General features: G+C 37.9%; 2 protein-coding genes and 1 pseudogene across 22 annotated transcripts in view; 1 reads left to right on the top strand and 2 right to left on the bottom strand.

Annotated features, from left to right (window-relative positions):
- LOC126614467 (cyclic nucleotide-gated ion channel 1-like) overlaps positions 1 to 22,236 on the bottom strand; it is a 138,105-nt pseudogene that overhangs the window by 66,172 nt on the left and 49,697 nt on the right.
- Positions 1 to 22,236, bottom strand: part of LOC126596155 (uncharacterized) — a 101,609-nt gene that overhangs the window by 65,330 nt on the left and 14,043 nt on the right. The gene's annotated exons all lie outside the window — the stretch shown is intronic.
- On the top strand, positions 2,737 to 19,228 carry LOC126599678 (ribosomal lysine N-methyltransferase 4-like). Of its 9 annotated transcripts, none has more exons than XM_050266683.1 (15): positions 2,737 to 2,746; positions 13,950 to 14,105; positions 14,210 to 14,320; positions 14,398 to 14,457; positions 14,675 to 14,782; positions 15,140 to 15,209; positions 15,497 to 15,549; positions 15,660 to 15,740; positions 16,037 to 16,072; positions 16,536 to 16,619; positions 17,042 to 17,175; positions 17,407 to 17,495; positions 17,614 to 17,762; positions 18,133 to 18,333; positions 18,808 to 19,228. In XM_050266683.1, exons 3-14 carry the CDS (start codon positions 14,312 to 14,314, stop codon positions 18,292 to 18,294), a joined length of 1,035 nt encoding a protein of 344 aa, XP_050122640.1. In that variant the 5' UTR covers positions 2,737 to 2,746; positions 13,950 to 14,105; positions 14,210 to 14,311; the 3' UTR covers positions 18,295 to 18,333; positions 18,808 to 19,228. The 9 variants fall into 9 exon arrangements, with proteins under 9 accessions (XP_050122640.1, XP_050122570.1, XP_050122492.1 ...); XM_050266126.1 differs by lacking the exon at positions 2,737 to 2,746 and adding an exon at positions 13,582 to 13,859; XM_050266201.1 differs by lacking the exon at positions 2,737 to 2,746 and adding an exon at positions 13,583 to 13,859 and having other exon boundaries at positions 15,509 to 15,549.

Raw genomic sequence — 22,236 nt, 5'->3', positions numbered from 1 at the left:
AATTTGACCCATAATATATCAAAATGAAGATAAGAAAGTGTAGAACAAGATTATACCTATTTGGAAGCCCAATGGTTGGCGGAGTAAGTCAGAAAATAGCCTGAAAGATGACTGGTCCGCGGGAAAATTGAAAAACTCGCCGGAAACTGGATAAATTTTAAACGTTCATAACTTCTTCAATACTCAACGAAATCAAGTGATTCAAAAATGAAAATCATACTTTTCGAAAAGAAAAAAAATAATAGTACCTTTCTAGATGGCTAACTAGTCATGGTTTGGCCGAAAAATGGCTCGAAAGTGGTTATCTTGGTCTCGAGTTAGCCAATTTCGAGTTATTTTTCGGCCAAATCACGGCAAATTAGCTGTCGAGAAATGTACCATTCTCTTAGTCTCGTTGAGAAGTATGCTTTTTGTTTTTAAATCACTTGATTTAGTTAAGTATTGAAGAAGTTATGAACGCTTAAATTTTACCCAGTTTCAAGCGAGTTTTCTAGTTTTTCTGCGGATCAGTCACATTTCAGGCTATTTTCCTGCTATCTCTGGCAACCATTGGGCTTCCAAATAGGTATAATATTGTTCTACACTTTACTATTTTCATTTTGATATATTATGGGTCGAATTTGATTAAGAAACGATTGAGTTACGAAGCTTTGAAAATTGCCTAAACTTCAGGCTAAGAGCTCCGGGACAATTAACGAAAAATGAAGGACAAAAATAATGGATAGTAGACAATCTCAGAGACCATTTCTATTTTCAATCTAAGGGATCAAAGTGGTGTGTTATGCAAATCTCAGAGACTATTTTGGCTAAAAAGCCTTAATGATTCTACCTTCCGTTTCACAGCCAAAGTATCAATGCAATGCTCATTCTTTTTCAAAAAGATTGAAAATGGTGTTGAGTGAACTCACACCAGAAATCTTGAGATCCTAAGATGCAACACGGTACTGAAAGAGTTGATTTTAATCCGAGGAATAAAAAAGTGAATACGTAAAAGTTGCTAAAAGTTATCAGGAAACCCAATGCTGGGCACAAAACTAAAGCGAATATCATTGCCAAAATAACCCGGTAACTAAAAACGCATAGAATATTAAAACAAAATGGGGATCTTCAAATTGATCAATACAGATAAAGCAGCAAATCCACAAAACCAAAAACCAAAACAATTGCAGAAAAACAAAACAAACACAGAAATCTCACAAACTTAAACAAACCTAGATATTTGAGAAGAAGCCTAAAATCTGAATAAACAAAATTGGAGAAGAAACCTAAAATGCAAGCCTATAATATGTGGGTTTTTCGAACAAATTCGTATGCTTCAATTTTCGAAACAGAGAACCAGAAAGATCAGTAATCAAAGCAGAAACATGGCAGAAGAGCGATGACATCCAGTGGAGCTTTCGAGCATGACAAAGTTCTGGTTCCTTGCAAAAACATCGCCTGCATTTACAAAAAATATATCACATTGATGACAAACTTTCCGAAATTTGAAATTGATTTCTAGAATTTGGCGTTTAATAGTGTGACAGATGTATGAATCTTTAGAGTTGTGGAGTAGCTTCGCCCAGCAAGTTGAGTTTACAGCCCGTCAACATGGATTCCCATAAATTTTGTGCGATATTTGCAATTAAATTCAACTCACCGCAATTTGAAATGACTTGGTTTTTTCAGCTCAAACTAGTACAGAGTAAATTAATTGAAATATTAGTTCACCAACTTGAAAATCAATTCTAAAAAGTAATTCTGCATATAAGTACATGCTTCAATCCCCCAACAGTAAACCAAGTTGAGGAAAACAGAGACCATTAATCTGTGAGAAACTGCCAACAAAGAGATGATGTAGGCAAATATGTGCTAATTCGTGTTCAGAAAACATCTTTCCTACATCTTAATAAGTTCAACTAAACATGGGTACCATTTAGCACATTTTCCTATCCAACTGATTCCCACAAGATTCGAGAAAACAGAGACCATAGTATGTATATCTATTACAACAAAAACTGTGGCACATATTCAAAGTACTAAAAAAAAAGAATTTCCCAATAAGGGAAAAATGGATCACGTTGTACGTAGCACATTCTGTAGTACTCTTATACAAATACAAATACAAATTGTAGTACGTAGCACATTTTGTAATACACATGAAATAATTTCCAATCAAGGGAATTTTTTGCCCCGTTGTGCTCGGAATTTACCACCAAAATACAAATATTGCCAATTTTGCAGTCACATTCAATGTTAATGTACATATAGTCACTTATGTCTGTCTGTGTAAAAATTCTATAGAATGCACTAGAGATGTGAATTTGGTATTTCCACCACACCAATAACTCTAGATGGCTTGGTAAGATTTTTTTTTACTACAAATTGTCTTCGGAGAAAAAGAACATGTCCCACGAGCTATAACCAATTGAATTCTTAGACGAAGTCATCTAGGGTTTTTGAAATTACTCTCCAAACTTTTAATATTTAAAAAGAAAAAAACACTTGTAAAAATAGTAAGATAAGATTTTTGAAGTTACAATAACTTTTTTTTTTTTTTTTACCACTAAATTCTCCACACCGTCCCCGCGTGGATACGAGAGTTGAGCGCCAAGCCAACACTCTCCTCAAAACGACGACGTCCCAATCCCGCACCGCAATGCTACTGAGAGAGCGAAAAATCCGATGACGTCTCCGCCGTCAACATCTCAGCCTCTCCTACACTCCAAGTATCAAGCACAACTTCCACTTCTTGTCCCAACCCAAGGTATCCCAAAAGCCAAACGGAGAATTTCACAATCCCGGAAAAAACCGAAACATTTCAAATTCCTGCTAACAATTCATCGCTCTCTACCAGGTCGACGAATCCAACGACTTCTTGCCGTGGCTGGAGCGGAAGGCCGGCGCCGAGATTTCGTCGGCGCTTTCAATTGGGAAATCGGCGTACGGAACGTCTCTGTTTGCTTCACAGAGCACAACTACTGGAGACTGCGTTTTGAAGGTTCCGTGCAGCGTGGTAAATCTTAATCCCAAATTATTTAAGACTTCAATCACAGTTTAAATTGTTAATTTATGATTTAAGAGGCTTTGATTTGGTTTATAATTGCAGCAACTAGCTCCGGATAATCTTGTTCCATAACCGAAAGATTTGTTGAGTGATGGAGTTGGCGATGCTGCAAAGCTTGCCACTGTCGTTTTGTTTGAGCAGAGAATGGGCAATGTAGATTGCTGTGCTAGTTTAATTTACTATGTTGTGGAAAGATTTTTTCTGTGGGGTTTGAGGTTTTTGTTTATGCAGGATTCAGGTGTGCCCCTTACATTCGCCGGCTTCCTCGCCCGCAGGAGATGCAATGCACTGTGAGTGTTATGATATTAAGTTATCATTTGCATTCCTAGAGATTATTTGGTAGGTCATGTTGTTAGACGGTCAACTTGGACAGCGTGGATTGAACACGAATGAAACAAGAATTTAACTGATCAGTGGTCCTTACATGTACTTGATTTGTTTGTTTGTACAAATTTCTTGAATGGCAAGAAATTCACTGTTTTTGGAGTGACGATGAGTTGGAGCTGATCTGCCAAAGCTCTGTATATCAGGAAACAATTAATCAAAGATCTCAAATCAAAAAGGAATTTTTGGCAATTAGGACAGTAAGTACTTGATTGTTTTATTATTTGGTTAATGGTTTTGGGACATTAATGCTTGAACCTAAGCCGTGTATATGTTTTAAATTTAATATCATCATCTCTATTCGGGGTTTAAACGGTTGATGGCATGTAATTCGATGTCCCATTATCTTGAATGTTCTGGCAAAATTAATCAACCAGAGTAACCAGTCAAATAAGACTAGATTAATAATGTGGCACAAATTTCAGAATTTGGAATAGTGGGGCATCCCGTTAACTTAATAACTTTTGAAAGTACTTACTTGAGATATGAGAAGATTGTTAATCACTTCTTTATTATTAACGTGTAGATTCTGATTATTGTTACGACATATTTTCAGGCTCTCAAGAACTTCCCTGAAATGTCCAAAAGTATCACCTTTAAGGATTTCATGCACGCATATGCTTTAGGTAAGCTTCTACGTTTTAAAGCATTTTCATGTGTGAATCTCTGTACAACAGTCTAACAATTTACAAGTAAATTGCCAAAGGCTCTGAAATCAGTACTATATTTCAAAGCCTTAAATTTCCATAAATAAAAATTCCAGCATAAAAAAAGAAATCAAAGTAATGAAGGAGGAAGGCAAAGAGAGGACAGACCTGGGTTTGAGGCACTTAAGGGATCTTTAGAATTCTGTAAAATACTTTGTGCCTTTTTGCTATTGATGATGATTTTTCATGAATATTTATGCTTTAATATAGTTGTTACAGGAGCAAGTTGTTTAACTAAAAACCTTAGAAGATTAGGGTAGAGTATGGAGGACAAACTGGCGGGAACTTGGGCTTTTCACCATAAACATTGCATTTTTTATGTGATTGTACTAGTGTGTTTGAAGAAACCGTGTCAACGTATCAAGTTCTTATATTTCGTTCTTTCATTTTCAGTAAAACAGTAAAACTGCCATTTATTTACATTTACAAGTTTCATTTTTCCGATTTGTAACAGCGAAATGAAAACAAAAGAAGAAAGTTCTCAAGTGTCGATTTGTAAAGAAGAAAGTTACTGCTAATTAGTATATACGTACCTAGAATATTTTGGAAAGGGTAAATCGCCAAAATGGTCTCTGAGATTTTTATAACTCGTTACTTTGGTCCCTGAGATTCCAAAATGATAAAAGTGGTCCCTGAGATTTTCCACCATCCATCATTTTGGTCATTCCGTTAAAAACTCCGTTAAGTGTCCCGGAGGAAGTTTGGGCAATTTTCAAAACTTCACAACTCAATCGTTTCTTAACCAAATTAGACCCATAATATATCAAAATGAAGATAAGAAAGTGAAAAATTAGATTATACTTATTTCAAAGCCCAGTGATTGCCAGAGATTGTCTACTTTCAAGCCATTTTCCGGCCAAACCATGGCGAGTTAGCCATAAAAAAAAAAGGTAGCATTCTCTTCATCTCGTCGAGAAGTATGATTTTCGTTTTTGAATCATTTGATTTCGTTGAGTATTGAAGTTATGAACGTTTAAAGTTTACTCAGTTTCCGGCGAGTTTTCAAGTTTTTACTCGGACCAGTCAACTTTGAGGCTATTTTCCAGCCATCTTCAGCAATCATTGGGCTTTGAAATAGGTATAATCTTATTCTACACCTTCCTATCTTCATTTTGATATATTATGGGTCTAATTTGGTTAAGAAACGATTGGGTTACGAAGCTTTGAAATTGCCCAAACTTCCTCGGGGACACTTAACGGTGTTAGAATTCATTTGTCTCACATCGGCCAGAAGGCTTGAGAACAAGCCATTTACATAGAATTACCCCACTATAACTAACACCGAGGCCTTTTGTATTAAAACCCCACACCTGACGGATTGAGCAGGTGGCCAAGTGCGGATAATATCGGTGTTGTTGGAGTGGGCCCATGGCCTGTCTACCTGAAATTTAAAAAACGGAGTTTTTAACGGAAGGACCAAAATGATGGATGGTGGAAAATCTCAGGGACCACTTTTATCGTTTTGGAATCTCAGGGACCAAAGTGATGAGTTATGCAAATCTCAGGGACCATTTTGACGATTTACCCTTTTGAAAAAATAAGCAGATCAACAGTGCTTTAAACTTGCAAAATGTTACGAACCCCCACTTTTGGACACCTATTTTTTTCTTATTGTAAATAGGGTTGTAAATATATTTCCACATGTATGTAAATAATAGGGAGACTTTAGATGCGGTCCCTATTTATGCACAATCTTTGACTGAAACCTTGTTGTTTTTCAATTTTTGATCCAAGTCCCTAAAATTAATTGATAATTTATTTCTATGTACGTTACTATATTTTTTAAATTAAAAATTAAAATTTATAGTTGTTTATAGTAATGAGATTTTAAATAAAAAACCATAATTTGTGGGATTAAAAATATTAAAATATAAATATACTATTGTGTGTGTGTGTGTGTAAACATGGGTACATTCATAAAAAATAACCAAAAAATTATTGTATCAAAACATGGGTACATTCTTCAAAATGGGTACATTTAGCAAAAATAAAAATGGGTACAAATAAATAAAAAAATATGGGTACAATACAAATAAAACTTTAAAAAATATGGGCACAAAAAGAAATTAATATATGGGTACAAATTAAAATTGAAAGGAAAATTGGTACAAATTAAAAAAGGGTTGCAAATTAAAAATGGGTACAAACTAAAAATAAAAATATATGATAAAAAATTTAGCCATAAATATAAATATACTAATTGTAACATTTTTAATATTAAATGAATATATTTAGAAATAATTAATATTTTATTATTGAAATAATTAATGATATTATTAATACAAAGGACCTTGATCAAAAATTGAAAAGTAATAAGGTTTTAATCAATAGAGTAGTAAAAATAAGGATGAAAACCTAATTACTCCTAAATAATATTGTCTATCGTATATATTTAGAACTTTCAACATGTTTTGTACGGTTTTAAAACCCGCAGCATTGCGCGGGCAACTTTTGCTAGTAATGAGTCTATTCTTGAAAAGCTAGTCCTGTATATCAATCAATAGATTCAAAACATAATAACATTTACGGATTTCTTAATGGAATGTTGAAGGCTGCATGACTAACAGAGACAAAAATCAATCTGTGAGAAACTACCACCACAAAAAGATGATGCAGGCAAATCTGTGCTAGTTCGTGCTCAACAAAACAATTTTCCTACATAGTTATAAGTTCAACTAAACGTAGGTACCATTTAAAACATTGTCCTATTCAGCTCATTCCCACAGGAGTTGAGGAAAACAGAGACCATAGTCTCTAAATCTTTTTCTTTTAACTTTTTACTTCTCTAAAATATCTGTATGTCCATTCCAACAAAAACGATGCCAAAGAATCAAAGTACTCCGCAAAAGAATTTTCCCAATCAAAGCAAAAATGGATCACCGTGTATGTAGCACAGTCTGTAGTACTCTTCTAAGCTACTGTTACAAGGACCCGCTGTAATTCTTTCATATGAGTAGTTCCCCATTGTGATCGCTTGCCAGTTATTTTCAGCTCGTACCAACTTTATAAGCTCTTGAAGTCTCAGCTGAAACTCGAATTTACTCCGCCATCAATAAAGAATTCAGCATTAGATAATACCAAACAATCGAACTGCTATTCATTTGGTATAGCTGAAGGAAACAGTTCGCGGTACCAACTCAAATAAATGAGTTTCAATAACCATTTTATCAGGAATTCACAAGCAGTTGTTAGAAATTTAGTAGAACCAACGTATATATGGAAGCAATGCAGCTGCAACTACAGGGAATCTTTCACAACAATATAGCAGCAGTATGCAGTCCAAGTATGATAGAAGCATACTATAGAAAGCCAAACTCCAACAAATAAGTCAAATTTCATATAAAAGAACTTCAGGACACATTGAAAGTGATAGAATTTAAACTATGTTTATAGAGACTGATTTCATAAACTCAACTCAATTGAATTCAATCCTCACTGCTCTTCAACAGCAGCATGTTCTTTATACAAGATTTACATACACGCATGCAATAATAAAAGCCACGCATGCAATAAACAACTACCAGAAAGTGTTTGTCTAGCTGTGTGAGTTTATTACAATATTCTTCTGTCCATCTTCATCAGCTTTATACAATATTCTTCTGTCCATCTTCATCAGCATCTTCGACAATGTTTCATGGCTTCCATTTAGAATAATCATTTCAAGTCAGCAGCACATGGCTTAGCAGCACATGGCTCAGGTAGTTCGAACTGCATGGATTGCTGACATGGAGTGGTGTGCTGTCCTGGATGAAATGTAGGTTTATCACGCCCCAGCAAGCGAAGCGGGCGTGGACGCACGGGAAGCTTGGAGAGTAGATAGCGGAAACGAGGAGAGGACAGACCTTTGGTGAGAAAGTCTGCAATTTGATCAGCAGTGGCAACATAGCCAACTTGTAGTTCTTTGCGGACGACCTTTTCGCGAACGTAGTGGTAGTCAACTTCAACGTGTCGCATTCGCGCCTGATATACAGGATTAGAGGCAACAGCAAGGGCACTGATATTGTCGCACCACAACCGTGGTGGAGAAAGAGAAAGGTGCAGGTCACGAAAGATATGGCGGAACCAAGATAAAGTGGCTGCCGTATAAGCCAGCTGTTTGTACTCGGCCTCAGTACTGGATCGAGACACCCCGCGCTGTTTCTTGGAGCTCCAAGAGACGAGATTATCACCCAGAAAAATGCAATAGCCCCCAGTTGAGCGCTGATCGTCAGGATCCCCGACATAATCGGCATCAGCAAAGGCAGTGAGGGTGAGAGAACTAGGTTTATAAACAATGCCGTGATCAGGAGTGGCTTTCAAGTATCGAAGTATGCGTTTTACAGCAGCCCAGTGAGTAGTGGTGGGAGAATGCATATATTGACAGACCTGATTGACGGCGAAAGCAATATCCGGTCTCGTGAAGAGAAGGTATTGGAGAGCGCCAACGATACTCCGAAACAGTGTGCCATCAGATAAAGGTTCACCTTCATAGAGACTTAACTTGCGTCCAGTGGTAGCGGGAGTGGTGAAAGGTTTTGCATCACACATATTTGTCTTTTTGAGAAGGTCCAGGATGTACTTGGATTGAGTAAGATACATGGCAGTGGGTGTCCGCTGAATTTCCATGCCCAGAAAATAATGCAAATGACCTAAGTCCTTCATGGAGAACTTGTGACCAAGTCGTTGAATAAGCTGAAAGATATGAGAAGGGTTATTACCTGTAACAAGGATGTCATCAACGTAGATCAATAAGTAAATAACAGTGGACCCATGAAAATATGTGAACAACGACGAATCTGCGAGGGATGCTTGAAACCCTAGATCTTCAAGATGGTGGGAGAAACATTGAAACCAGGCACAGGGTGCCTGTTTGAAACCATATAGTGATTTGTGCAAGCGACATACATGATTTGGAAACTGAGAGTCCACAAATCCTACAGGCTGCCGCATATAAACAACCTCTGCTAAAGAACCATGTAAGAAAGCATTCTGAACATCAAGTTGTCTGATAGGCCAGTTGAAGTGAAGAGCAACTGAGAGGACGAGGCGAATGGTTGCATGAGTAACTACTGGACTGAACGTCTCGTCATAATCAATACCATCTTGTTGGTGGTAGCCATTGGCGACTAATCGAGCCTTATACCGCTGTATTGAACCATCAGAATGTCGTTTGATCCGATATACCCATTTATTGGGAAGCACATTCATGGAGGGAACAAAGGGAACCAATGACCATGTTCCAGTGCGTAGGAGGGCATTAAACTCTTCTGCCATTGCCTGGCGCCATTCTGGAGATTTGTTAGCCTGGGTAAAACAAGTAGGCTCAAGCACAGGATTAGTGACAGTAGAAGTAAATGCATATTTGGGATTAGGTTTGTGAATCCCATCCTTGGCATGTGTGGTCATAGAATGAGTAGGTGGAAGGATCCTCTGAGAAGAAGAGGATGTAGAAGGAATGTGACTTGCATTCGTGGGTCCTAGAGGAGTGGATATAGGAGGAGTAGGGATAGGTAATATTAAGGGAGGGGTAGGCGTGGGAGTGACGGTTGAGGGTAAAGGTGGTGGAGTAGGGTTAGGAGGGATGGGAGGTGACTGTGGGCGGTATGGGAGGGATGGACCTATGTCTAGTGTCATAGTGTCGGTGGAAATGGTTGGTGATGGAGACACGGGAGTAATGGATTCTTTATATGGGAAACAAGTTTCATCAAATACAACATGACGAGACACAAAAAATTTTCCTGTAGACATGTCAAGACATCTATAACCTTGGTGATTTAAATAGTAGCCAAGAAAAACACAACGTTTGGAACGAAACTGAAGTTTATTACTATTATATGGTCGAAAATATGGAAAACATGCACACCCAAAAACCTTTAGGAAATCATATTGAGGAGATTTGTGAAAGAGTTTTTGAAAGGGAGAGTCATTATGTAAAACCTTAGTGGGTAAACGATTTATCAAATAATTGGCGGTATGAAAGGCATCATCCCAAAATGATGTGGGCAATGAGGAATGGGCAAGAAGAGTGAGGCCAGTTTCAACAAGATGGCGATGTTTACGCTCTGAAATTCCATTTTGTTCGGGATGATGTGGGCAAGATAAGCGATGATGAATACCATGATGAGTCAAGAAAGCTTTGAAATTGTGACTAAGATACTCACCTCCCCCGTCAGTTTGAAAAAATTTAATGGTGGTATTAAACATATTTTCAACTAATTTCTTGAAAGCAACAAATGTAGAAAAGACATCATATTTGAATTTTAATGGATACAACCAAGAATATCGAGAGAAATCATCGATAAAAACCACATAGTATTTAAATCCATTAATTGAAACAGTAGGAGAAGTCCATACATCTGAATGGACCAATTGCAAAGGAAATGACGATTTTGAAGTAGATAAACTAAAAGGTAACTTGTGACTTTTGCCCAGAGGGCAGGACTGACAAAATGCTCTTGTTACAACGCCATTGATAGGCAACTTATTGCTAGAAATTAAACTTTTCAAAACATGAGAAGATGGATGACCTAATCTAGAGTGCCAAATGGAATTGGACACCCTAGCACCTATGAATACAGAGACTCCTTTAGTGCATGATGAAACTGTTGAGAAGGGGTAGAACCCATTGTTACTCCGGCCGTGGAAAAGCATCTTCCTCGTGTGAAGGTCCTGAACACGATAGGCGTGTGGGAATAAAGTTAGAGAACAATTATTATCAGTGGTGAAGCGATGAATGGAAATGATATTAGTGGATGCATTAGGGCAAAGTAATGTGTTTGGGAGATGAAAAAGGGCTTGGGGTGTACGAATGCAAGTGTTACCAACATGAGAGATTTTCAAACCTGTTCCTCCAACGACACCATTCACTTGATCAGTACCATGATATGGTCGAGCATTCGTCACCTGAGCAGGATCATTGGTTATGTGGGCATTGGCTCCAGAATCGAAAAGCCAATTCTGGATGGTGGGAGCACTGGCAGCATAAGCCTGAAGCTTTGGTGCTGGAACGCGCCCTTCATAGGACATGTTAAGACGGTTGTAGCAGTCAATTGCGGAATGGCCATAGCGAGTACAAATTTGGCATTGAAGTCTGCCATTAGGAAATGAGGTCTGAGAGGGAGCAGAACCAAGAAGGCCATCAGGTTGGCGAGATGGAGAGCCATGGGATGATCCGTGACGGGAAAATGAGCTACGACCGCCATTGCCACGACCTCGAAACCCGGAGGAGGAGCCACGGCCTCTAAAGGGAGGAGATGGACGACCACCATTACGGGTGGCTGCAAATGCAGTAGGGCCGGTATCTGCAGTGAAAGCAGAATGCATTTTCTGGCGGCGTTCAGCACCAAGAAGGAGTGCTTCCAAAGCACTGTAGGTAATCGCCTCGTCACGGGCTTGGGCTGAGGCAACCGTGCTTTCATAAGCAGGACCAACATTATTAAGAATGATGGCAATGATGTCCGAATCTGAAACGGGAGCACCAGAGAGAGAGTATCGGCAAGACAATTAATCTTATCCAAGAAGTCAGAAATAAAAGAGTCACCTCGATGAGTATTCATCAGCTCACTTCGAAGCTGAAGGAGACGACCGGTGGACTGCGAAGCATAGCGGTCACGTAAGGTCGTCCAGGCAGAATGGGAGCTAGTTTTCCCAATTAAGGCAGCAAGAATAGTGGGGTGAACGGAGGAGTTAATTCACGACAGGACTGTGGCATCTTGTTGAACCCAGATGTCAAACGCAGGATTGACTGTGTCAGTGAGGTTACCATCCGCATCTTTCAAGAATACAGAAGGACATGGACTGGTTCCATCGATAAAGGAAACAAGGTTTCGGCTACGAAGAAGTGGAAGCATTTGAGCTTGCCAAACGGGGTAGTTGGTACGATCAAGTTTGATGGTGAGAAGATATGAGGCATATGGGATGGACAGAGAAGTAGATTGAGAAGCCATGGGAAAAAAAAATGGTTGTGTCGTGAGACTTTCAGCTCTTTGATACCATGATATGGTTTAAACTATGTTTATAGAGACTGATTTCATAAACTCAACTCAATTGAATTCAATCCTCACTGCTCTTCAACAGCAGCATGTTCTTTATACAAGATTTACATACACGCATGCAATAAACAACTACCAGAAAGTGTTTGTCTAGCTGTGTGAGTTTATTACAATATTCTTCTGTCCATCTTCATCAGCTTTATACAATATTCTTCTGTCCATCTTCATCAGCATCTTCGACAAGGTTTCATGGCTTCCATTTAGAATAATCATTTCAAGTCAGCAGCACACGGCTTAGCAGGACATGGCTCAGGTAGTTCGAACTGCATGGATTGCTGACATGGAGTGGTGTGCTGTCCTGGAGGAAATGTAGGTTTATCAGAAAGAATCACCATCCTAAACTTATGTACATAGTATTTGTTTGCTAATTTCGTTCAAAAGCAAGCAACAGAACAGATAAATTTACTGACAAAAGAGTAGTATTAGCAAACTCTTCCAATCCACCAAATAGCAAACTTCTCCACCCTATCCTCCCCAAAACGAAAGGAAGTGCATACCACTTTTTTTACACAACTCACACAAGTTTTTATGAGACCCACTTTGTAATATATTTTAACAATATGTACCGTCTATCTTTTAGGTCTTGTCTCAAAGATCATTTTGATAAAAAATCACCCAAATCTGAAACCATATGACTGTAGGAGTATGGGAGATAGACGATTTTGTGGATCTAACTATGACGTTATTTAAAGATGATGAACTAATGTAGTTACGGTGCAATTTGTTTGTTGTTTCATTTCCTTCTTTGAGTAGATAATGTTTTGAAGATAATTTCGTATTTGATCTTTGTATTGCATTTGATCATATGGTAATTTTATCATTCATTGTTAATGGTCTTGTCGAAGCAGTGGAACAAGATGGTCAGGAACATGCAATGCGGTTGAAATATGTTATTGACGATTCACCTCTTCTTGCTGAATCACGCCAATTCATATTAGGGAAGAGTTAGTTCGGTACTCAAAAGTTTAGTTATTACACTACAAAGTTTAGTTAGATTTTGCAAGTCTCTAACCGAGAATGTTTTTTCTCTCTCAGGAACTTGGGGAACACTATTTGTACCATACTTCATCACACTACAAACTTCTAAGTACCGATCAACTTCTAAGTACTGAAGGGTTTGTGCTGAGGCACACCTGCCGAAGAACATGAGTTTCTCACCAACTAAGAAATCAACCACAACGTAACACGTGTCAACATAAAAGTAAAGTTATAAGAGTCCCACATTGGCCGTAGACGAAAACATGGGACTCTACCCAACTGTAAAGGGAGATCGTTCTCCCACAATTAAGCTTCTTATGGTCTTTAGATTCTCTGAACCATTATTTGAACATCAATAACTTCATTACAATAATTGAATATTAAAGATTATCCAAACGTTGAGGAGCATTATAAGTTTATAACAACAGCTAATCAGTTTATACCCCACGCAAACACCGTAATTCCACATTCCGGTCCCTTTCAAACCAGAAATCAAAATTATTCCAGCCGCGGACTAATTCCCCACACCTTCCCCGCGTGGATACGACAGTCGAGCGCCAAGCCAACACTCTCCTCAAAGCGGCGACGTCCCAATCCCGCACCGCAATGCTACTGGGAGCGCGAAAAATCCGATGGCGTCTCCGCCGTCAACATCTCAGCCTCTCCTACACTCCAAGTATCAAGCTGAACTTCCACTCCTTGTCCCAACCCAAGGTATCCCAAAAGCCAAACAGAGAATTTCACAATCACGGGAAAAACCGAAACATATCAAACTCCTGCTAACAATTCATCGTTCTCTACCAGGTCGAATCCGACGACTTCTTGCCGTGGCTGGAGCGGAAGGCCGGCGCCGAGATTTCGTCGGCACTTTCAATTGGGAAATCGGCGTACGGAACTTCTCTTTTTGCTTCAAAGAGCATAACAGCTGGAGATTGCGTTTTGAAGGTTCCGTACAGAGTGGTAAATCTTAACCCAAATTATTTAAGACTTTAATCACATTATTAATCACAGTTTAAATTGTTAATATATGATTTAAGAGGCTTTGTTTTGGTGGATAATTGCAGCAACTAGCTCCGGATGATCTCGTTCCGGAACTGAAAGATTTGTTGAGTGATGGAGTTGGCGATGCTGCAAAGCTTGCCACTGTCGTTTTGTTTGAGCAGAGAATGGGCAATGTAGATTGCTGTTCTAGTTTAATTACTATGTTGTGGAAATATTTTTTCTGTGGAGTTTGAGGGTTTTGTTTATGCAGGATTCCAGGTGGGCCCCTTACATTCGCTGGCTTCCTCGCCCGGAGGAGATGCATTGCACGGTGAGTGTTATACGATATTATCATTTGCATTCCTAGAGATAATTTGGTAGGTTATGTTGTTAGACGGTCAATTCAGACAGCATGTGTTGAACATGAATGGAAAAGAATTTAACTGAGCAATGGTTCTTACATGTAGTTGATTTGTTTGGTTGTACACATTTTTTTGAATGGCAAGAATTTGCTGTTATTGACTTGGATGTTGTTTGTATATTCTTAGATATTTTGGAGTGACGATGAGCTGGAGCTGATTCGCCAAAGCTCTGTATATCAGGAAACAATTAATCAAAGATCTCAAATCAAAAAGGAATTTTTGGCAATTAGGACGGTAAGTACTTGATTGTTTTATACACTGGTTAATGGTTTTGGGACGTTCATGCGTGAACCTCTGCCATGTATATGCTTTAAGTTTAATATCATCATCTCAACTCGGGATTTAAACTGTTGGTGGCATGTAATTCAATGTCCCTTTATCTTGAATGTTCTGGCAAAATTAATCAACCAGAGTAACCCATCAACTGTTGGTGGCACACATTCTTCAGAATTTGGAATAGTGGGGGTCCCGTCAACTTAATAACTTTTGAAACTTAATCAAGTCAATACTTACCTGAGATATGAGATGATTGTCAATCACTTCGTAGTTATTAACTTTTAGATTCTAATTATTGCTACGACATATTTTCAGGCTCTCAAGAACTTCCCTGAAATGTCCAAAAGTATCACCTATAAGGATTTCATGCACGCATATGCTTTAGGTGAGCTTCTCCATTTTAAAGCATTTTCACGTCCTGAACTGTCTAAATAATTTGCTTCAATTGTACTTAATTCCAATTTTTTGAATAAAATGAATGAATGCCAGCATCGGTGTAGATGTTCAATGGAATCCAATTTCATATAGTTTAGTTAGTTATATCTCCATTTACCTATATACCTATTCATTCCGATTTTATATGATTCCTGGATACAAACTATTCTAGATATTATTAGTTGCAGCAGTTGCATCTCTTAAAGATCTATACAACTTATTCTCACTGGTTCGCAGTGGATTTCGCAGTTACTTCTCGAGCATGGGGAAGCATGAAGGGTTATTCCCTGGTAACACGTTTATAAAGATTCTGTTGTAAATAGTGTTATGAGCTTTATGATGGAAGTTCAATTATTTCCTTTTTACTTATGAATTTTTGGATTTTCAATTTATTTTATAGATCCCATTTGCTGATTTTTTGAATCATGACGGCACTTCAGAATCATTAGTGTTGAGTGACAACGACAAACATTTCTCAGAGGTACTCTCTCTCTCTCTCTCTCTCTCTCTCTCTCTCTCTCTCTCTCTGCGTTTTGATTCTCTATCTCACATCTTGATTTGGTTATAGGAGTACAAGAATTTTATATTCTCCCCTTCATTCCGCACTCTTATGGAAATTGAGTCTTTTTTATGTTTTTATTGCTTTATATTAGTTCAATTATTGGGATGCTATGCTACTTGTATTTGCAGTTTTTAGCTCCCTTTAAAATTTATACATATCAGGGATATGTGTGAACAATGTTCTTGATTTTCCATGCCTGTTCTTTATCTGGGCAGGTCATTGCTGACCGCAATTATGCTCCTGGTGAACAGGTTAGATGCTACTTAATTAAGATGGCTTTTTTCCCCTATTTAAAATTACAGGCACCCTTTGGAATTTCATTTTTGTTTTGAAACATTTGATCAATTTTTGTTTTTGTAGACGACTCATTAACATTTTCACTCATTTTCGTTTTAGATGTCTCTCGTTGGGTTTGAAATTTTCATGACAAAGAATTAGTAAAACTTTTTATTCCTCAGTGGTCATTGTGTGTTAACAGATAACGGATCACAATACATGAACACAGGGTCTATGTTAGAGTAAAAAGCACAATATTGCTTGAGATATGCTGTGGAATTAATATTTAGAAATTACTGGAAGTTTGGGGTTTCCTATTATTAGTATGAATGGATGGTACATGGAAGCATCCTCTGGAGCAGTTCGTGACTATGGTTATATTGCAGAAGTGGTTGTTTAAAGTTGTAACTCTGAACTGCGATTTGTATATTTGTATAGGTACTGATAAGATACGGAAAATTTTCAAATGCTACCCTGCTTCTTGACTATGGGTTTACACTTTCATCCAACATCCACGACCAGGTCAGTCTTGGATTTCTGTTCACTATAGTCACAATGATTGCTTTGTTATGTTGGGAGAACGTTTCCGTTGCTTAATTCACACTTCTTAGTTTGATTTAACACTTTGACTAGAAGTTTGTTTTTGGTAACAAAACTATTTTCCCTTTGACTCCATGAACAAGACTACTTTTGATCTAGCACTTGCTTAAAAACCTCTTTGATAAGTTGGATGTCTTTCATGGGAGCATAGTAATTGCAATTAGTTGAGTATTTATAATCTCTTTGTTCAGTAAGTTTGCTTGAAGACTCAAGCCACTTAATTATCTGTCATCCAGTGTTAATTAGTAAGATACTGAATACACGTTCTACATCATTTCTTTCCAGATGATGGTTTTGTTATATGTAATCTGTAAATGTTATGGATGCCTTTGGTCTATTTTCAGGTCGAGATCCAGGTCAATATACCTCACCATGACGTCCTTCGTGAAATGAAGTGGGAACTTTTGAAGAGACATCACAGACCAATCAGTAATGATGTCAATGGTTTCGACTCTTCAATGGATTCTTTCACTATCAAGTTGGTAGTGATGCACTATATCTCTTTTATTTCCTTTTTTCCCCTATTTTTGTTCCTTTGCCTACATGATGGCCTTTATCCCCCGTATCTAGTGGTACTCTGTGAAGTCAAATATTCTGTTTCTTTTGTTCCATTTCCAGTCTTGTTTAATTAATGCATTTATCTGCGTGATGACTTGATATCTTGCGATGAAAATCTTTTACTGATTACAATAATCGTACGATGACATAGGGAAGTTAGGTCTGGTAGTGGAAAAGGGAAAGGAATTCCTCAGTCACTTCGTGCTTTTGCTCGTGTTCTATGTTGCGCCTCTCCTCAAGGTGTATTTCTCTTCATGTTAACTTACTCGCATGCATTGCTTAATATGCTTCTGAGCTCATTTAACCTGATGACTCATCTGCAAATAGTTTATTGATTGTTTCTTAAGTTAATATTCAGAACTTAGTGACCTGGCCAAGGAAGCTGCAGAACATGATGGTCGATTGGCTCGACGTCCTTTAATAAACAGCAGCAGAGAGATTGAAGCACATCAGATGTTGTTATCAAAATTAACCCAATTAGCTGACGATTGTGATGCATCTATCAAGGTAAAGATGCTAACTTTTTACCCCCTTCGTTTACAGAACTTGTTTAAGCTAAGTTAAACAAGAGTTCATTATTTTCTATGATAATGCATTAATTCACAAGAGCATACACCAATTACGGTTCTTTTGAATGAAGGAATTCTTAAGCATACGCAGATTGAATCAATTGACGTGTTCTAACATACTCATTTTGGTTGAGATATTAATGAAGTTGAGGAATTTTATAACTGGAGAAGTCTTAGGCGTTTGGGAAGCATTAATAAACATATGAAGAGAGTGGAATTTTAATATAATCATTTCTATGGTTTACATAATGTTGCATCTGACTACAAATGTAGTAACTCCTTTTTGTGCTTCTTGAGTGTGTGCATAGTCTTTGGGACCTATAAGTTCTCCAGTTACTTGTGAAAGACTTTCTATCCGGAGGCAAATGGCTCAGGATCTCCTCAATGGTGAACTTCGTATCCTCAAATCTGCTTCTGCATGGCTAAGAAACTACTGCGACACTTTGACTACAACAGACTGCTATAGATGATGATATTAGTTTTGCAATACCACCAAAGACTTGAGAGAGGTAATATCATCGGAGATTATTTACGTGATCAGACACAGTTACAAGTTATGGATTCATAACAACTGAACGTGAGAAACCGGGATTCTGGAAAACTAGGAGCCCACAAGATTAGGCTAATATGAAGGAAAACCCACCAAACTGGCTCTTACGCATTTGGAGCGGGAATGTGGGATATGAGGGTACAACTAAAATAGAAGACACATTTTTGCTGGGTGAATTTGGATTTCTGTGTAATGCTTTCTCAAGTGAATGAGGTTATAGTAGTAAATTTTTATAATATAGTCCACATTTTTAATAAATCCGCCTGTGTAAGTTTATCTTACACTGCCGGTCCCAAGGCCGGAAAAAGGAGGAGGGGGAGTGTGTCAGGTAGTTGACAACCGGCACTTTGTTCTTCACATCGAATTGCTATGTGTGCAGATTATTTGTCTGGGTATTTTGCTGAAACTCGTTTATTTTTTTCCTAATGTGCAGTCATTAGCGATCACCCATGAGGAGAGAAAGGAGTTTGGAGAGAAGATCAACGAGTCCTCATGACAGCCGAAGTCCTAAGCGTTGTAGGGCTTCACCTCCAGTATCCAATGGGAGGAGGCACGTTCAATCCCCCGAAGGGACGAGACCACAAGAGCAGGGTAGCCTCTCCCCGCATTGTATAGTGATTCAATGAACTAGATCTCAATTCAGATTGTGATGTAAGGACTTTAATTTCTTCAGTGCATATTAAAATCCAAGTAGATGTAATAATTTGTAATAGGATGTAAAGAAAATTTACTAAAAATAGTTTTGATAATAAAATTAAAATTAACTTACAGAAACCTTGACTGAAAGGTTTTATTAGATAGTAGCTTGAAATGAAATTGAATTCACAGTAGTGATAATAATATTCAATTCTCTAGATGCATGTGCTTTTCTTTGTGATATATATTTAACCATTTGAAAATTCTTATTGTTGTGATTGTGTTGAGCTTGTTGTGTATTTGCTTAGCTTAATTATAAATTAAGGGTGGTCAAAATTTTATTCATGCATGTTTTTTTTTCCTTTCTTCCTAGCTATCAATTTGTTGTCTAGGGTTTCAGTTTTATTCATCTTAGCATCGTTCACTGTATTTAATTTTTTTTCATTTTTTAAATAAACTACCATTTTTGCCATTGTGCTATTTGTGCAGAGAAGAGATATATCATTACAAGGAACTCAATCCAACACAACATTTACTATTAAAAGTATTCTGTGAACTCCAAGCTCAAGTCAGTCCTTAATTTTCATATACTTTTTATTTTTTCATGTCTAAGCGGTTTACATGGTTTTTAACCATTGAATCACCTATCTTTATGTTTACAATTATGTTGTTTTTTAAGCTATTTATAGCTCGAGGTGGCTTCATTGCTTCATGCAAATTAGTAGGATTTGTAAGTCCGGCAAAGGTTGGAGGTGGAGACCTACACTGGACGTGGCAACATTTGTTCTTTCTTTGATGTTGCTAGTTAATTTTGACATATTTCAGTGGGGATAGATGTACCTAGGTTTAGTCTATAATTTACATATTATTTTATTACTATTGTCTTACTTGGTCACTAAGTTTAGTGAATTATAAATAGGAATAAGGATCCTCTCCAGATCCTTTTTGTGAGGATCTCGGGAATCTGTTTATTGTGGTCATTCATCGTACATCGTGCGGTCAAAAATCATTTTAAATTTTATTATTTAAAATTGAACACAAACAATATTTGATGAAAATTAACCGCACGATGTACGATGAACGAACATGAGTTACAAATCTCCGAGATTCTCACAAAGAGGATCCGGAGAGGATCCGAATTCTATAAATAGGTGCAGCTGCCACACTTTACAATTACCCAGGAAATAAGAGTTTGTCCAGCTTTACGTTGGAAAAAAAGTTGAGAAGAAATAAGAGAGAGAGAGAGAGAGCTAGGGTTTGAGTAGTGTGCAGATGTTAGTAGGCTTGTCTTGCCAAGGTTATAGTTATTAATCGAGTTGAGTGGTTTATGTAATGTGTTAAAAACTTGAAAATATTCTAACAGTTTCTATGCTTTTTAACGGTTTCTAACAGTCTGCGCTACTCCCTTGAGCTTCGCAGCTACTTCTTCCATGGAAGGCCTTTCCTCCCCACTTGACCTCAAACATGTTACAGCAAGCTCGCTCACTTTTTTTGGCTATCTCGAAACTAAACTCGTCTTCCATTACTCACCATCGAGCATTTGGCCCAAGCGATCCTCTTCCACTGAACAAACAAGCTTGTTTGCTAGGGATCTCTCGAGCCCATCAGTGGAAACTGCCTCTTGATGTGTTAGTAGCTCCACTAGAACAACTCCAAAGCTATAGACATCACTCTTATTTGTTAGCCGGTGTGATTTAAGATACTCGGGGTCTAAGTATTGGAATGTCCCTGGCAAAGTTGATACTTCATCTTCCATTTCACCTTCATCTTCATCAAGCAATCGTGAAGCTCCAAAACTGAAAACTTTAGCGGTGTGAGTTGTATCATTTATGAATATATTCGCTGCCTTCACATCTCGGTGTATGACTGACTTGGAGTGCAAGTACGCTAGAGCTCCTGCAGTTTCCGCTGCTATCTTCATTCGTGATTCAAACGAGAGTTTAGGGTTGTTTCTGCCAAAGTGCTCAAGACAAGTCAAGGCATTGGTGGGGACATAAACCATTATGGGCCATTTTGTCTCTAAACAACAACCAAACAGCCTCCCACATTTTTGTGTTCGATTTGAGAAAGAACAAATGCCTCGTGAACCAGACGTTGACTCTGGATGAACGGGTCACCAATAACACTGTTGCACTTTTTTATGGCGATACCTCATCCATCTAATTTTGTGTGGTATACTGTTCCGTAGCGTTCATTGTTATAGTAATGATAAGTGTAGTTTCTTGTGGCCTCCTCAACTTCCTTTTCAGTAAAGCATCTTACGAATGTCCTTCTACGCAAATTCTGCACGAGTCTGCCGTAATTTTTTACAGAAATAGTTCGCGGTACCAACTCATATAAATGAATTTCAGGAACCATTTTTTCAGAATCTCACAAGCAGTTATTAGAAACTGCTTAGAATCTAAGGAAGCAATGCAGCTACGACTACTGGGAATCTTTCGCAACAGTATAGTTCAAGTATGAAATAAGCATTACCTGTACTTATGTACAGTATTTATTCGCTAATTTCTTTAAAAAACAAGCAACAAAACATATAGCTTTACTGACAGAAGAGTAGTAATAGCAAACTCTTCCACTCCACCAAATAGCAAGCTTCTCCACCCGCCCTTCCCAAAACGAAAGGAAGTGCATACCACTTTTTTTTCCAAAACGAAAGGAAGTGCAACCACATGACCTTTAAATAATGGGAGATAGACGGTTTTGATCGTTGTAAATACATTACGAAATTTTTGTGCCTTATTTCGTGCTCGAACTTTTTCCCCATTATGCTCGAACTTTTTTTCCATAGTGACCGAACCAACTTTGCGAAGGTCACATGTTGACTTTCACGTTGTTTTAAAAGGAGGTAGGTTCTCTGCCCTTCCACTTTCTGTGGCCTCCCGTTTGTGTAGTCATTGTGAAGCCACGTCAACCTTTTATATTACTGTTCTGTTTTGTCTTATTATCTCTATAAAAAAATAATATAAAATATTGACGTGACTTAACTGTGACCACACAAAATGGGAGGGCACGGAAAGTGGGAGGGCAGAGAATCTGCCTCTGTTTTAAAATCAACCCGATTTTATACATTAATAGTTTCATAACAATAATCGTTGAGGAGCATTATAACAAACAGCTATTCAATTTTTGGGAAAAGGATCCTCGCCGGATCCTTTTCCTGGGATCTTGTGATCCTGATCGTTCATCGTAAATCGTGCGATCAATTTTCATTAAGTATTATTTACAT

Source organism: Malus sylvestris, chromosome 1 (genome assembly GCF_916048215.2).
Source record: "Malus sylvestris chromosome 1, drMalSylv7.2, whole genome shotgun sequence".
Taxonomy (NCBI): domain Eukaryota; kingdom Viridiplantae; phylum Streptophyta; class Magnoliopsida; order Rosales; family Rosaceae; genus Malus; species Malus sylvestris.
This window is presented reverse-complemented; position numbering and strand designations above follow the sequence as displayed.